At 40.3% G+C, this 17,892-nt stretch overlaps 1 protein-coding gene across 2 annotated transcripts in view; it reads right to left on the reverse strand.

Moving 5' to 3' along the window:
- The window catches only part of LOC115010896 (prickle-like protein 2), a 34,350-nt gene that overhangs the window by 2,224 nt on the left and 14,234 nt on the right, over positions 1 to 17,892 (reverse strand). For both annotated transcript variants that reach the window (XM_029435788.1, XM_029435787.1), the window contains exons 2-7: positions 7,174 to 7,358; positions 3,032 to 3,145; positions 2,772 to 2,909; positions 2,101 to 2,304; positions 990 to 1,176; positions 195 to 349 (exon numbers count right to left, since the gene is read on the reverse strand). In XM_029435788.1, coding sequence (XP_029291648.1) covers positions 195 to 349; positions 990 to 1,176; positions 2,101 to 2,304; positions 2,772 to 2,909; positions 3,032 to 3,145; positions 7,174 to 7,305 — 930 coding nt within the window. In that variant the 5' untranslated portion in view covers positions 7,306 to 7,358. The remainder of the gene's footprint in view (positions 1 to 194; positions 350 to 989; positions 1,177 to 2,100; positions 2,305 to 2,771; positions 2,910 to 3,031; positions 3,146 to 7,173; positions 7,359 to 17,892) is intronic.

Genomic DNA, 17,892 nt, shown 5'->3' on the forward strand with positions numbered 1-17,892 from the left:
GTCTCTGTAGAAACATACTTCTAGTGAGTCATGATGATTGAGAGGGATTACTTTTTATACTCCTCTAGAGTCTATACATTGTTTTGTTTTTTTAGGAAAATCCTACTCATTGTACCTTATATTTGAATGACCCTTTAAAAAAATACAACAACGGTATTATATTATAGGCCCTAGTCATATTTTTGGTGACCCACCTGTCCAGCGCTGCAGGACCGTGAGCAGAAGATCTGCCCTTGCTTTGGCAGGAAGGGGCGGCCCAATAGAGAGCGCTTGCAACGGGCACAGCAAAAGCACTCCTCGGTTGCGTGCCAGTGCTGCCCATCATACGTCATCTGGCCTTGGTCAATGCCTTTGGTAAGATGGGAAAAATAAACATAATTTTATAAGATAACATACCAGAAGCAAGTTTATTAGTAAAAACAATAAAAGCGGCCTAGCTTTAACTGCTTACAAATGGTAATGTGATGGCAACCATCTCTAATATTGCTGTAAAAATTGTATTCTCCAAAGTCTGTGCGGCTATGAAGACAGCCCACATTAGGCAAGTAGTAAGTAGGTAAGTTAAGTTAATTTGTGTGAGTGCTGAAAGGGAGTTTAAAAAAAAGGTATAAACAGAGTTTTTTCTCTTCTAAAGGAATACATTTCTGCGCCCATACACTTGATCGCTCGATTTGAATGAACACATTTCACCAGCTCTGCTCCCCAAGTAATCATCTTTCACAGCTTCCATCTGGATACAGCATGGGAGCATCCTCTGAAGCACACTCTTTCACTGTTTCTTGAGCTTGGGATGATAATAACCATCCACATCTCACTGCACTGACTCCGCCTCCTCACAGCTGTGGCACACAAGGCTCACAGAGCGGATAACACTCACACTTACAATAAAGGGCTGTTAGAGGTTTTCTATGATGTTAGTATAAGAAAGAACATGTCCATGTGCTTTGGTGACAGATCATATATGTATGAGGAATAAAACATGGCTGTACCTATGTGTTCTCCACATGCGTCACAGTACTCTGCATAAAGGGACTCAAAGCAGTTGCAGCAGTGTGGCCGTCCGTCCTTCATGATGTAGCGCTGGCCGCCGAGGGTGGTCTCACACTCGTAGCAACGGAAGTGCTTCATGTGCCAGTGTCTGCCCTCTGCCTCAGTGCATTCATCAGCAAAGATTATCTGCACAGACATTCAATGAAGTTTTTTTACAGGCTCTAAACATATTTACACCTTCTTCAAATATTACTTTTAATCCTGTTGAAGAAGCAAACTCAACTTGGGCGCTGATGAAGTGTGGAATACCTCAGGGCTCCATCCTTGGCTCATTATTATTTTCATAATATTTGTATGTTACTCCTAAAAGTGTCTCTTAACCTTTTTGCCTCTCTGCAACTGCATGTCACTTGTTGCATATGTCAGGGAGTTGTTCGCAATTCCATCAAATTACTGTATTATGTCTCCCCTCTCAGATTATTTTATTTGGAAAATTTAGAGATTAGAGGAAAAACTGAAAATAAAAAGTATTATAGGGTGGAACAGAACAGTTTGTTCTTCTTTGTTATCCTGTTAATCACCTCACGACCCCTCAGATTAATCTTGTGACCCATTGGTGGGGTTCCGACATATCCCTGAGATAACATTGAGTTTTCTATTAATACAATAACATGGATGATCTGGACATTACTCCATGTAATTTATGACATGCATACTGTATGTTGCTAATTTTTAAATTTCCATTAAATCCCAAATTATTGTTGAAAAAAATCCTCCAATATCACCAGCTGGCATAAATCCAGGTGTCATATCAGACAAACGTGATCTCAGTCGTACAGAACGATTAGGAAAATCAAATAAGGTAACAAACCTTACCAGACTTTAATTAGTGCAAAGCAATGTGGCCTTATTATTAATATTATTAATATTATTATGTCAGACCAGCTTGCCACACATTATGGTTAGAAAACAAGCAGACTTTCAGAGACATGGCAAGAATACTGAGCCATCTTTTCTCTCCAGACCAATTTCAACCACATCCAAGTCTCTGAGCTATGAACCATTCAGTTATTTCCAACCCTGAAAGGCTCGAGGCCCAGACAGGCGCACCTCATCACAGGCACAGCAGCGGGGTTTCATCCTCTCGGCATGGTGCCGGCCACAGAAGATCTTGCCATCCTGGTAGAAGTAGATGAGATCCACCAACAGTTCCTCACACATGCTGCAGACAAAGCAATGCGGGTGCCAGCATTTGCCATGACCTGCCTTCGCAGCAAAAACCACAATGTCCCCTCCATTTATTTGACCACCACACTGTAGGAGAGGAGAGAAAAGGAAACAAGAGGAGAGGAGAGGAGAGGAAAGGGAAGAAAAGAATGGTAGAGTGGAAGGGTGGAGAGAAAAGCAATGGAGTTGGGAGGCAACAATAGGAGAGAAGAGGAAAAGAAAGGAAAGAAAATTAGAATAGATGAGAGGAAATAGGAAAAAGAGAGACGAGTGGAAAGGTTAAGAAAGAAAAGGGATAAAGTAGGGGTGGGAGAAGAGGAAGAGAAAAAGATCAATACAAACTGTAAGATGTCTGTCTGATGAAACATGAAAAAGAAGCCCAGGCAAGGAAAACCGACTATATCATTTGAAAAATGTGCTGAATTATACAGAAATAATAGAACATACAATTTCTTGAGACAGAAAGAAGCCTTAGAAGTTGTTGAGTTGTCCGTTGATATATTCAATGAGTAAAATGAAGGGCAAAAGGAAGGCCGGGTAGTTGTTGATTTTACCTTGTCACAGATGGCGCCATTGATGGTTAGGGGGAAAGGACGGATGTTGCCTCTGCCCAAGTTGTCCTTCTTCCGTTGGTTGCTAAAGAGCTTAAGCTCTCGTTTCTCCTCCTCGTCCAACGCGTTACAATAACGCACCTGAACAACACGGTTCAACATCAGGCATCATCATAAAAACTACAATGCTTCTGGAAGTCACTACAAAGATAAACATGTAAAAAAAAGAAGAGAAATTTGATGTATTGCTAAAAATGTTTTACCTCATTGTCATGTGGTGGCAACTGGTGAAGCAGCTGTTTGATGCGATGTTTCTCTCCAGGGCTGTTTATATAGGGGACCTTCTCTTCTGGTAGGGAGTTATAATACTGATGCACCTGAAACAAATAACATCAAACATGTGTTGATATTCAAATATTAAACCTGAATTCACCGATGCTTTGGCCACTTGTGGGAAGCGGAAACCAGCTGTAAAAAGCAATTAGCATTAGCATTCATTTCAAGTTGTGTTTTTGACCCTGTGATGAAGGTAATATTCACTCTCCTTTTAGCTGTTTTTGTTCACCACAAACCCGAGCCAACTATCCATCTCTTTAGCTGCTAAATGCTCCACTATGCTAGTCTCAAAGTTTTCATTATGGCACATAGTGTACAGTGGGTTTATTTAAGCTTTTACACTGAAAACAGCTGATGAAAGCAGTAAAATCAACCAAAACAGGTCATTTGTGGCAGAAAAATCAAACAATGAGCTGAAAGATGTTCACAACGACACAACGAAGTAGTCATGTGATCCATTATTAATATAAGAATATTGATTACAGCTACTTAATGTATATGATATAGAGCTGACTTACACAGTGGTAATGTGTCCATTATGCCGAGACTAGTTTACACAATCTAAATTATTTAACTACTTTATGGTAACAAACCCACCTAAATTAATCTGAAATTACTTTCAGATTAATTTTTGCTTTGCCCTCCACCTTCACTGCCCTTGGAAATTAGTGTCTGGGATCTGAGGAGTGTGGCACACTGGGCTCTGTGCTGCTGCAGACACAACCTTTAACAGCATTAGGTGCTATAACATTTTCAACAGCTAATATTCACATTGCTTAAAGGAAATGTCCATGCTGGTATTGCAATGAGAATTCTCGATGCAGTATTACTTGGTATCCGCGGCCTGAACCTCCTTTTGTTTTTGTTAGCGGGTGAAATAGAGAAAGCCTTGATTGCTGTTTGAGAAGTAAACACTCAAAGAAAGAAAAGCAATCTTGTCACTTGTGTCTGATTTTCAGCAAAACAGCCTTTGACACAAAGTGGTCTAGTATTCAGTGCAGGTGTAAAGATGTATTTTGCTGAGGTTGTTGTAATCCAATTTACATAATCATTTGGGTGGAGAGCGAGAGGGAAGGAAGTGCATCTGTGAGTGCTGCCCCTCAGATTCTCTATAACCCAACCACTTGTTTTATTCTATGCTGTGGAGGCTGATACCAAACCTTATGCCAGGTTTGCAAGTCAGGGTCATTTGATGTGGGTGACTTTTTTTCCAGAATCTGCGTCTTCAAGTGAGATGATCTCAGAATAAAAGGAAACAGATCAGCTTTAAAGGACAAGTACACCTATATCCAGTGGTGGGCCGTCCAGCAAGGCCTTCTCTGCTGGCCTAAACATCATCAGAATATACATTTAATTTTGATATATTTTTTCCACAAATATGTATTAAATTATTCCCCATAGTCTATTCTCTTCATTTCATAGCTTTGCTCTTGGTTGCGCTGCTTCCAGCCTCAGATCGAGATTTGGAGGTCTGGCCTTTATGTTAGAGCTTTTATCCTAATCATATTTCAGCCATGATGTGTTGCCATGGTCCACGAAATCTGCCCTTAGGCCTTCAGGATCAACAGTGCGGGCGCCTGTAGCTTAAAGTGAACGGAGACAAAACTGTGATGTTAGCCAATCAGATCTCGAGTTGGGGACACCTGGGGCCAGCTAGCAGGCGTACGATAACATCAGCACGTCCACGTCTTTTGATTGGATACGCACTATTGAGAGGCAGAGCTATGCAGAGCTAGTAAACTTTGAACGAGCTAGTTTGTGTCGATTTCTACAAGCTGTTTTTTTTCAACCCACAATGGCTGAAGGAGGAGAAGAGATCGATTTGGTCGCAGATATAATTACAACGCCATTTTCAAGACGAACTTTTCAAGAAAAGATAGACATCGTGAGAAGAGAACAGCCAACCCCGACGCTAGCGAGACTATCACAGCCGGGAAAAGGGTTTGTCCGACACTTTCAAATCACTAACTACGAGCGGTACCCCCGGCTCACAGCCTCCGAGAGGCACTGCACATTGTACTGCTGGGAATGCCTGCTATTTACAACTAAATGTTTCGTAAATATTAATATAACTCTGTTGTTAAGGTGATGCAACGCCCGATTATACTGCGTTTCTGTCTAAATGTATAGTTTCTAGAGCCATGGCGTCATAATGATGGTATTAAGAGGTGGAATAATTCAGTGAAATGCACGGCCCACCACTGCATATATCATTGAATATTTACTCTCATATTGCATTTTGTGTTGTCGTCTATGAGGCTACAAAACTGTTTAACTTGCCTTCTGAGTTTAAACAAGAGAATCGTATGTAGAGCTGCAAATAATGATTATTTTTGGTATCGATTAATCGATCGATGATTGTTTTTGGTCTGGTGAAAAATGGCCATTGCACTTTCCCAGAGCCCAAGGTGACGTTTTATTATTGTTGATTTTGTCGGGCCAACAGTCCAAAATCCAAAGATATTCAATTCAATAAAAGACTAAGAAAACCAGCAACCATTCACATTTGAGAAGCTGGAACAAGTGAATTTTTATTTAAAATAGGATTTAAGGTTAATCGACTATCAAAATTGTTACTGCGTAATGTAAAGTTTCAACTCTTTTCAAATGATGGTAAGCTCTATCTCACCAAATCTTGTATTCTTAAGCTCTTAAATTGTTTTAGTTTTCAAAAATTAAGAAGGGAAACCTTCTATAAATAACATAAAGTATTATTTGGATAATCTTCAACTAATTCAGTTAGTAACTGCTGGAAATCGGGTCCGAGACGGTCAGTAGTAAACTGTAAACAGGTACAGTCAATCACAAACAAACCTAATTGTCAAAGAAAATGTAGTCAATTCTGACAGCTCAATGAACTGCACTGTGCACAATAATGATAATGAATTTTACAATGTGAGTCACAATAATGACATGCAGAGGGGAACCCGAAGTGAAAGGCTTAAAAATCATTATATTCAAAGTGCATTCAAAAAGCAACAGGCAGCTACAATTGCCTGCACCCCCTGTTGGATGAGAGAGAATGCAGCCTCGTTCAGCCTCCTGTCAAGATGGCTGACTAGAGAAAAGGACTGTCATAAGGCCAGCCTGTCATCCGTTAACAGAGCCCTGGGAGTGCTGCCCCTACTATATGAAGACAGAAGTGTTTACACCCAATATAGCTGAACACAACTGTTTTTATCTTATGTCAGAACTGACAAACAAAACCGGACAAATACAAAATGATGCGGAAATATCTTCCTCTGGATGTGCACTTCTGATTACATTAGCTTGGTCATGCATGCAATTAAAAGGCATTTAAACTGCAAATGAGTCCAGACAGGGAATTGTGAAACCTGGATGCATAAACACATTGCCACACATTTCCAATTAGACTCATCCAAACATTCACTGAGTCAAATTACTTCCATTTCTCTGGGTTTAAATGTGCAAGGATACACTAAATTACAAAACAAATTGAAGCTTTGCATACAGTTCTAAAGTGAAATGTTTCTCTCACCTTTTTAAGAGAAATGTTATAATCATCTACTTGGTGGTGATCATGTAAATTGCTTATTGTTTTATATGAAATGGGACTCCACACAACCCTATGTGTATATACAAACATACATAATTGCATATTTAGAGTGATTAAGACAACATTTGCTCAATTCATCTTATGGTTTTCATTCTGTCTGACTGTGAACTTTGTTTCTACACTTTGTTTAACACTGACAGCTGAAAAATGTCCTTACAGTTATTCTTCCATGAAACGCCTGACAGCTAAGTCTCAGTGATTTGTATGTCTCCCCTGCCCCCCCCCCCCCCCCCCCCTTTAACTCAAATAGACTAAGACACATACAACACCATGAAGGGGATTTAAAACAGTAATGCTACATTGTCTTGTTTTTAGATCAGTGAATTTTCAATCTCAGGATTATTATCGTCCAAATAATTAAATCATCTTGACCGATTTGGTTTAATTCGATACGGTCGGGCTATGCCGAAGAAAAATAAGCATTAGTTAATGAAGCACTTAGGAGCGACAGGGAAGGGGGTGTCTCCGGTGCAAGTTATATATCTTGTGTACCTGCTCAGGACTGAGGCCGGGGGGGACCCAGGCGTATTCCTCCAGTGCACATCCAGAGTCATCATCAGAGGTGGAGTTCCTCTGGAAGTCGTACATCAGCTTGGTGATGGTCTTTTCCATCTCCAGAGACATGGCTGTCACAACATGCTCTTCTACACAAACCGCTTCAGTGGACACAGGTATTCCTGTTGAGGAAGCAGACAAGACGGTGAGAAGGAGGCAGAAAGGAAAATTCAAATAAAAAGAGAGTAGGAGAGTGAGCAAAGACAGAAAGAACTGGGAGGTAGCAAAGTTTTAACATTCTTCTTATTAGTATTAGTATATATAGGGTTATATAAAATATCTGTCATGCGTACGTCCCTGTCTCGCATTTTCACAGACAAAAAAAAAAGTTCTCCAGACTTGTAAAGTGCATTCAAGGTTCTGTGAGGCTGTAGTTGGGCACAGTGGGACTTTACGGTAAATACTATAAATGATAAGTCAGTAGGTTAACATGCACCTTAATTTAATGTGCTAGCAGGCTAAATAGCATTCAACACAAAGTACAGCTAAGGCTAATGGGAATGTTGTTAGTTTTGCAGGTGAAACATGTAAATGTTGGCCTGCTGATGGTGCTGGATGAAAAGTTAAGAGATCACCAAACCACAAATATCTGTACAACAATGTGTGTTTATATTTAAATATGTCACTGGATAAGTAATAACCTTACAGTCACAGGTAAAGTCATGGAAACACTTAAGTTGTTGAATCAACATTTTTCATTAAAATCCAGCCAAGTCAAGAAATGTCAGTCTGGACCCAAGTGATGGACTGACTGACAGACCAGCACTGCCATCCCTATAGCCACGGAAATCTGTAAAATCAGAGTACTTAATATTTGAATCTAATCAATACTAACAAAGCAGTCCCAAAACATTGTTTTCAGCAGAGACCGCTGTATCTGCATTCATTGCTTTACTTGAATGAATAGATTAGAGATTCAATTCAATCGTATCCTCCTCTCTCTTTCTGTCTCAGAGAACAGCTGCACACATTACTGACACATGAATAATTAACAGGAGTAGGTATCGCCTCCACTACCAAAATATAAAAATGAAATGCAACTAATTTCACAGGCAAGTAGAATATTTAGTGATCCAGCACCGAGAGCAAGAATGAGTTCTGTTTACATCTCATGGCTTGTTATTTTGAAAGCTGATGAAGGGAGAGATATTAGAGTCAATTAGTGTAAGTGGAAGGAAACAAACGTGGTTTCTTACAATGTCAAAACCAAATATGAATTTGAAAAATCCAGTGTGATTTGTTGTAACGTAAACAGAGGACACAATCTGGCCAATGTGAACATGCCAGCACAGAAAACTGAGAGGTTTGTTTCTGTTTTTGCAGGTCAGGTATCAAGGTCATAGCAGTTCACTGACAAAAACAACACGGCATGTTGGTCGGTAAGAAAGTATTAACAGGTCTTGACATTTCTGATTTCAAAATGATTGCACAAGACAAGTCTTTTCAAGCAGTTTCAGACAGCAACACCATTTCCCGCAGATTAGAAATCACAGGAAAAACAGAGCTTAAGCAGTAGCCAAGGAACAGCAGACATTTCCACAGACTGAGCCAGTGAGTCAGCCTCCATCCAAGCAGACTGAGTACTGTTTATCTCTCTAAGATGGGTGCTGCTGATTTCTTTGTGAGGAGAAATCACAGGTATGTAACCTTGAGCCTCTAGCCTGGCCCGAGGCTGCTATTCATTAGTGCATGCAGGCTGAGTGAGAGTGGGCCTGCTGAGAAGCCTGCAGCCTGTTGCACCAGTCAGACATCAGTTAAAACATGACCTATGTTGGCGCAATGAAGATCAGATCATTAAACTGCTAAAGAAACTAACATGTTAACTACATTCTGGCATTGATATACATTTCAATGTCCCAACTGGCATTTGTTTTAATTGTATAGCTTTTATAGTGCTAAAATTCTCTTCAGGTTTTCATCGTCAGACTTAAAGGCCATGATTTAATGAGAAGATTGATACCACTCTCGTCTGCACGTTAAATATGAAGCTACAGCCAGCAGCCGGTCTCAACAGCGGTCTCCTGGGTGAAAGTCATGTTTTTATTTGACCCATCCATCAACCCCGACCTCATCCCTACGTGGACTTTCTCCCTCTTTGTACTAAGTCACCTGACTTCCGGAACACTTGCTCTGAGAGTTTAATATAGCCGCAGAGTGAATTGACAAGCGAAAAGCAAAAAAATATGTAGCGATAACACGCAAAATCACTAAAAAAATGTGCGTGTTATTCATACACCATTTGCTGATACCAGGCTGGAAACACATAGCCTTTATCAAAAACAGGAAACATATGACTTCCAGCTGCTGTAAAATTACCTTATTTACATGTTGTATCTTGTATACTGACAAGCTAGCCACAATTACACAACTGGGTAATGTTTAGATATGAGAACAAAGCTGGCAAGCTCACTATAAGATAGGTTGCTTATTTTCACTGGCACAGCTGCTCTTCGTTAAGAAATGGCTCCAATCTGTATAAGCAAACTGCTCGTTAAACAACAATGTCTTGTTTTCTATGTTTACAAGTGTTGAATACACAAGATACAATGTGTGCATATGACAGCTTGGGAGATGTTGTTGAAGGGAAGGCACTTTTGTTGGAACTAGGCCAGTTGTTTCCCTGCTGCTTTCAGTGTTTGTGCTAAGCTAGGCTAAACATGTCACAGAGCTGATCGCAGACATGATCTCATCCTCTACCTCGTGAACAAGACAGACTGTATTTCTGATAATGTCAGAATATTACTTTAAATAAATTAAGTTTGCCTTTGACCAAAACCTTTTCAAAAAGCCTTTTTCTTTTACAGAATATAATTTGACATTTCACAGCTGGAAAATCACAGGTGTAATGGACAACACTGTTGTGCGTGCTGACTCTGTGGCACGGCTTACTGGGGCACTTAAATTAAATGGAGTCATGATTAATGTTATGAGTTATACCTGCTATGCGATGACACTACCTTATTTTAGTGAGTTTAAAAATGATGTGTGATGCTGTATGGAGTATGGTAGAGTAACTACAAATTCATATTAAGAATAAAGTAGCTAATTTGTTGTTTTGTTGTAAAATAGGATAACCCTCCATGTCTCTATTACTAAAACCACCGTGAAGAAATTTATTTTGCACACACGCTGTTAGATGTAGGGAATGACAGCGTCCCTGTATGCACCAGTGCGTCAATTAATGTTCCCTTCACACCCCACTTATTAAGATGTACTCTGTGCATTGTTAAACAAAGACACAACTTAAGTGTCAAACAGTTTCAATGTAATGAGTCGTCTTTACACCCTAACTTTTGACTGAATGCATATTCAGCTGGTACAGAAGGCTGCTGATGAGTGTGTGACTTTTTTGACGTAATACTCACTCCAGGCCGACTGGTTAGTCATAACACATTTCTCTGTTCTTCCCCAGCAACACAAGGAGAGAGGAGACACAAGATGTGAACTTCTGTTTCCTGGAGGAGGCATACTTTTGGGTAATTCATGCCTTAGAAAGAAAAATTGGTAATATATTTGGGGAGAATTGTTTCAGCGCTTCTGTAATTTTCTACTTATTATGTAATTTGCTTGCCTGGATGTGAACCCTTGTTTATTGCAGCCACATTGACATGCTTAGGTAAATGTTAACAAAGCTGTCCTCTGATGGTTGAACATTGTGCTCCGTTGATGTTAATCACTCTGTGGTTAAATGGTTTCAAAATGATTTTCTCAATAGAGAAAGTAGGAGAAGTACTGGAGAAACTACTTAAAAATCATCACCAAGTTATTTAATTTAATGCCCTCAATTAAATATATTTCTTTGGCAGAATGGGAGATACTGAAAAAAAGCATTAAAACTTTTATTGGAAAGCAATTTGTTAATTTATAACAGGGGGAACGGGAATGTTATAGATCCAAGACGAAACTAACAGAAGGGTGGGACTCAGAAAAAAGTCGCAATTACAAATCTGTCTGCTACTTCAGCACCACGGACAGCCCCATGGATTTATCAATAGCCATGGTCAGGGCCATAGATTGTAACTTGCACAAATCTCAGTCAGATAAAGGATCAATGAGTCAGGCAGACAAAACCACCTCTCCACCCCTGCACTCTCTCTGCTACGAGGGGATGGAGAAGGGGGGACGGCAGGTTAACAAGGGTCATGCATTTTGGTCATTTTGCTAACAAGGGTGATGGCATCCCCCCCTCTCCTTCCTCAAATCGCCTACTTCAGTGATGGGTTTGGGGAAAGAATTAGGGTCTTGTAATTAACAGTATGTAAAGGTCTACAGCTGAAATGGGTAATTATGTGCCTTGCAGGACCAAGAGATAGCTCCTTCTCTTTCCAACCGATCAATGCACTTTCAACCGAGGAGCTGATCAGAGAAATCCCCTGCAGGAGTGAAGGGCCAGAATTAAAAGCTGCAGACTGTCGGCCCTCTGGTGAAAATGTGTTTTATAATCATTACAAACATCTTATAATCCTTCTTCTCTTTCCCTATGAATATTTACAAAAACTTACTGCTGTCACATTGTCTGCCTTCACATTCACACACTGATCCAACAAGTCTTCACTGTTTAAAATAAGTATTATATAAGAAGCTTTGATGTTTTATTGTTTCACAAGTAGATTTAATGAGGCTTTTTTTTTACACTGATCAACTAACAAAGCAACCTTTAATGTCAAAGGGAGAAAGTGTCTTTGTCTTTGTCACTCTCCCATAAAGCGACAGCTGAAGCACAGTGAAGCTTCACCGTCAGAGTTATTGTAGGTGTCTTGTTGAACTCCTTCACTCAGTCTCCTTGTTGTACGGCCACTCTTTTCTGAGGACAGAATTACAGCTTTGCTATACTTTTTCCATTTCTTAATGATTCAACTGTAAATTAAAGGGTGTTTTGCAATTGTTTTGTATTCATTACCTTTGCTCTTGAAGTAATGATACTGACTCACCCAAAGTCAGAGCTTCCAATAGGGTACGTTTTTTGCTTATACTTAAAAGTATATGATGATTGTACAATGTAATGGCTGTAGAATAATGACACCATCAGTGTTTATATTGGTTCGCTATAAGCCTCACTTTCACTAAGCAATTATATTTGCCGCCGGGTAAGATCTCCTGGGAAAACGAAGGCTCGATTTATGGCACAAATAAACTGTGTCAACCAACAACCACAACAGGAAGAGGATAGTGCTTATGTCTTCCCCGGTAGCTATCGGTAGCTATATCGAGTTACCAGAGAATATCAATGTAAGTAAATCACAGTTCCTATCCCTAGTAGCAGACGGTGAACCAACCAAAGTATCTGTGGAAAACAAACTGCAGTGTGTCCTGTGTTTTTGGTAGTTGCCAGACTGATAAAAATGGAAAGCGATCCAGTTGTCTTTTCAACAGCAGCAACAAAAATAAATACCAATTGGAACACCTAACGCCTAAAGGTCTTTAACAGGGGGTCTGCGAACCCGATGTACTGCAGGGGTTTTTTGCTTTGTGCATTTACATTCCCTCCTCCGCTGTGTTTCACGAAGGGCGGGACTTCGCTCCCGACACACACACTTTCAGTCAGAGACAGAGCGGAGGAAAGGAGAGGGGTGAACTATATATATTATATTTGTAATTAATTAAGACTTTGTAGAGATCTGTTTTCACTTTGAATGTTGTAAAATGATAAAATATGAAAACTTCCAGGGAGGGGGGAATGATTTTTATAGACACTGATTTATAATTGGTCTGCTGCTTTTGGAGTACTTCGCTTTTAGGTCGGTCATTAGTCTGTGCCTACTTAACACCACTGAAATAATTACAATCAAGTGATGGGTTTAGTTTTGGAGAATGGATTTTATTTTCTTATAATACATTCTATAAAATTATATGAAGTACTTGACAGTAAAGATTACTATTTTAACCGGGTGCAGTGACTAAAAGACGAGACATCCAGACTGAACCTCAGCGAGGTAGCAGTCAGCCAACTGCAGGTTGGAAAAACGCTGCAAGTTGCCGTGGCAACTGATTGGTGTGCAAAGTCTTGAACAACATCCATTTACTAGTGTCTGAAGAAATGTATGATTTTATTGATTTAACAATAAAAATACAAGCAGAGAGAGACATGTAATGTGTTTTTATTTCAAACACCCATCTTTGTTGGGAAGCATAAATATTTTAATGTTCTTTTTCTTACAAACCAGGGTTATATAATGCTTAATGTATTTGCTGTAGGCATATCATGCATTAAAGATCATAACTAATCCCTGAATCTTTTTTTTTATATAAATTCCCTCTCCTTCAGTTAGATCCAATTAACAGCGTCTTAATTTACACATAAATTAACTGAGATTAATCAACATCTCTGAGCCAGAGGAGAGACGATCTTGGATAATTGGGTAATTTTGAGAACAAAGACACGAGGCTCTGCGTATAAACTCACTATAGCTCAGTTTTCAGAAAGAGAAAATAGTGTTGAGCACATACGGTAGCTGAAAACAGAAGGAGAAAGAGAGAAACACAGAGAAACAATAGATGGGCTGTAGATGCCGCGTTAAGAGCAACGCTTTTCCTTTTTCACGTGTCATGCTTCACCCACCTCCCTCCTCCCCATCCTCATGTGCCTCTGACAGGCTCTGTGTGGGTGTGCATGAGAGAAAGAGAAGGAGAGGGAGTGATGGAGAGAAAAAGCTCTTATTTATGTAAAAGCTGACATGAGAGGAGGTGCTCGGCTGAAGCACAGAGCCTGACCAAGGCTCTATTAACTCTTCACAGTGAGCGCAACACCAATCAAAACTGGAGGCTCTCACTGACTAATGTAAAGCTAATTTCCTTATCTATTACCGCTATACAATATATCAGCAGTCATTAGAATTTCCATTGGTTGACAAATTAGTTTTCTATTTTTACAATTTCCCCCTTTAAAACAAAACAAAAATGGAGATATTGGCTTACACTATGGGTTTTTCCTGGATATTTCTAATCATTATTAATTATTAAATAACACCAAATATTAAAGGATTCAATGTGAAAAAATGTAATGTACTCACTCCAGCGTCTCCTTTAACACACAAAAGCCGAACAAAGGAGGATACTAATAGTCTTAACAGGTTCTTGGTTGTCAGCTAATCTCAGTGCTGTATGTCGGCAATTATTTCCCTGTAAACAAACACTGTTTGGAATTATTATTCCAACACACAGCAATTAATCATCCTCTGCCTGTTGTGGACTCTGCTGCAGGAATGTAGCAAACACAACGGTTCAGGATTTATGAATGCTTATGTTAACTATTTACTATGTACTAAACAACTAAAATCTGATGGAAAATAATATAAATCATGATACTCACTCCTCACTTTTCATAACAACAGCACTTTACTACTTTCAACAGTGTCACATCCTCAAAGATTCAACACATTCGATTAAATATTAAAGCCAGAGTACAGTGCTTTCTGCTCACTCTGTTCCTCTGTGTGTGTGTGTGTGTGTGTGTGTGTGTGTGTGTGTGTGTGTGTGTGTGTGTGTGTGTGTGGTTGAGTGGTTAAAGTCATACTCCTTATGTTAAAGCAGTGCTAGTGGTTTGGTTCGCACCCAGGCCCCCTCTGCAAAGTCTGTAACTGTAAAACATCAAACACTTCAACAATTTGCCCCTAAGGAGAATTGTGGCAGGCAAATATATAATGCAACAAAGTACATAAAGGTCAATAATTGAAAAAAATGCTAATTCTTTTGGGGTAAGCAGGCTTCAGTGTTTTGTAGCTCAATGGGACCATCAAAACACTGAGGAAGTGGACAATTTGCTTTGTCCTCTAATGGATTGTAGCACATGTGTCCCATCTTTAGCCAGGCCTCATTTATGTATTCATTCATGATTTGTTGGTGTCCAACACTGAAACAGTTAAGACAAGCCTCTCTCTCTCTCTCTCGTCTCTCTCTGTCTCTCTCTTCTCTCTCTCTCTCTCTCTCTCTCTCTCTCTCTCTCTCTCTCTCTCTCTCTCTCTCTCTCTCTCTCTCTCTCTCTCTCTCTCTCTCTCTCTCTCTCTCTCTGTCTCTCTCTCTCTCTTACATGATGAAGAAAACATTCAACATTCATTCATTAAACGCTGCACCTTTTGTCTCTCTGATATTCCTCAAATCATTCTTAGAGCACTTCTAATGCTAATTATCTGAGTGCCTCTCACATCTATAAAAGACCCTCGAGGTGTTTTGAAATGGAACAAGAGGATTTGGATATTTATCAGATCATAGTTTTGCTTTTACAAAACAGGTTGATAAAACTGATATGTTTTGATATGTTTATTAATATTGGTTTCATCAACTGATGGTGGGATCCTCCGTGCTGGCTTCCAGTGCTAAAGTATAAAACTAATTTGTTGGCTCATCTCATTCCTCACTTACATAATCGACTGATATAATCAATTTTAGGACAGCAGATGGATGAAATCTGGTATCATTCTCTTCACCTCAACCAGTGTCCTGATGCAAATGGCTCTCGAATGGCTCAGCAGGTACAATTTGGATCGATGTTCTGTGTCAATAACACTCCCAGACACACACACACACACACACACACAAATAAATGTAGTGTGATAAATCGCAAGGTAAAAAAACCATGATGATAATATTGTTGTTGAAATCAGCGTCAATGTGATGTCCTTTCACAAACATTTAAATGTGTTTTCACAGCTTCAAAGTGACACAACAAAGCGATGTGGGCAGGACTGAAACAGTAACCTACTGCTCCACTAACGCCGGTGTGCTGGGCTCCCTACTGGACTTACAACAGCCTCAAATGTCAACCCTTGACCTTTTCCCCCCTCCCTGCTGAACTCACAGTTATCACTGAATTAATAATAAAGGGTTATAGACACACATGCACACAACACACACCTGCCAATCCTCAAACTTACAGCTTTTATATCCCGTCTTCCAATAACGGGAGAATGATCTCCCTCGGTAGGGAACGAGTGTGACGGAGCACAGTAACCTTCTATACAGCGTAATGGCACTGGAGCCGGTCGCCATGGAGTCAGGCTGGTAAATACAGTAACCCTTACCCCAGATATACACCTGGAAATGAAAGGGAAAATAACAGCATGGCAACCGAGCGAGAGATATGACAGGAAATATGTTATTCGGATTACACCCTCAGGAGATGACAAAGTAGTTCATGTGTCGGTGGATTTGGATGGAAGATAGAATAGACGACTGAAGATAAGCAATGTCCTTGTCAGATTAAGAAGGAGAGTGAAACGAATTTCAAAATGCAATCGTTCAAGCAAGTTCAGTGTCCTTTATTGCTTCATTTTGTTTCTTAATCCACACAGAAGGGGGAGGTGTGTTTGTGTGTTCAATGGCTCTCTGAGATCTGCGAGGAAAATCGTTATCAAGGACTCTGGTGAAAACAAGCCAATACTCTGTTACATCTCCAGATAAGAACCAGAAATCCTCCTCTTGTCAGTGGAGAAAAGATTCTGATTGTAACGACGCAACTGTTCAACCTATCGCTTCTGATTGAGTGTCAAGACACAATCAAATCCAGAATTTATGTAACCCTTCATTTCAATAACAAACAGCTCTCATGTAGCGCCAATCAGCTCATAATCCAGTTATGAGGATTAAATTCTTACTGCAGCTTATTTGGATCAGGACTAACAAGAAATTAATTGAAAGGGGGTTGACCCTATAGGAATAAAGCTCCACAGTTCAGCTGACAGAACAGACAGAAAAAGCTCAAAGTGGGTGACAATGCTGGTGATATAATTGGGAACATAACACACACTCAAATTGGCCGTCCGCATTACTCACACGGCCTGTCATCAATAGCTGGAAGGACATCATTTTCATGTGCTGAAGCTGTGGATCCCAAAAGAACGGGCAGATAAACCAAAATGCTTAAATCAGACCAATTAAAGCACACCACACACACACACACACACACACACACACACACACACACACACACACACACACACACACACACACACACACACGCACGCACACTGCTGCTCATGTCCCTGATGTGCTAATTGCTGGAGGTGTGTTCCTGAAATCTAAAGTAGGACTCTCTTACCTACAGATATACAAAATTTCACAAGGACCTGGAAAAGCTGTAATTAAATGGTGACACATTTCTTCTCCTCTCCCACTGTGTGTGGGATGGCCTGAAATAGAATTGCAGGGTTTCAACAGGCAAATCGACACTCTACACCACTGCACGGGCACCATCCTGCGTCTCAGTGAGGGAAATAGAAACTGCCTGTGTTCATCAGCTTCCCCATCTTTGTGGGAATTTTACCACAAATGATTTGACAGACAGCTGTGATCCAGTATGATGACAGGCTGCTAAGGGAGAGTCTGAAATGGCACACACAAACACACACAGCGGCTCAGTTTCCAGACCGAGTCCTATGACCTGTGCAAGAAATGTGCAGCTGGGCGGACAGCGGCACATACTCTCCCTCGACTACTGCTGGTGATTCACAAACTAATTCCTGTTGTTTGGTGCCATTTACATCACTTGCCTGAGGGTGTAATCTTTAATATGGGGCCATTATTATTCCACAGAGCCTTGTGTTGGGGGGGGGGGGGGGGGGGGGGGGGGGGGTACATGTGTGCTATATCTGTGCAAGCGTGTGTTTACTTGTCTGTGCATGTGCGTGCGTGTTAATGTGCCCGTGTGAGTTTGTGTAAGAA

The sequence above is a fragment of the Cottoperca gobio genome, chromosome 7 (assembly GCF_900634415.1).
Source record: "Cottoperca gobio chromosome 7, fCotGob3.1, whole genome shotgun sequence".
Taxonomy (NCBI): domain Eukaryota; kingdom Metazoa; phylum Chordata; class Actinopteri; order Perciformes; family Bovichtidae; genus Cottoperca; species Cottoperca gobio.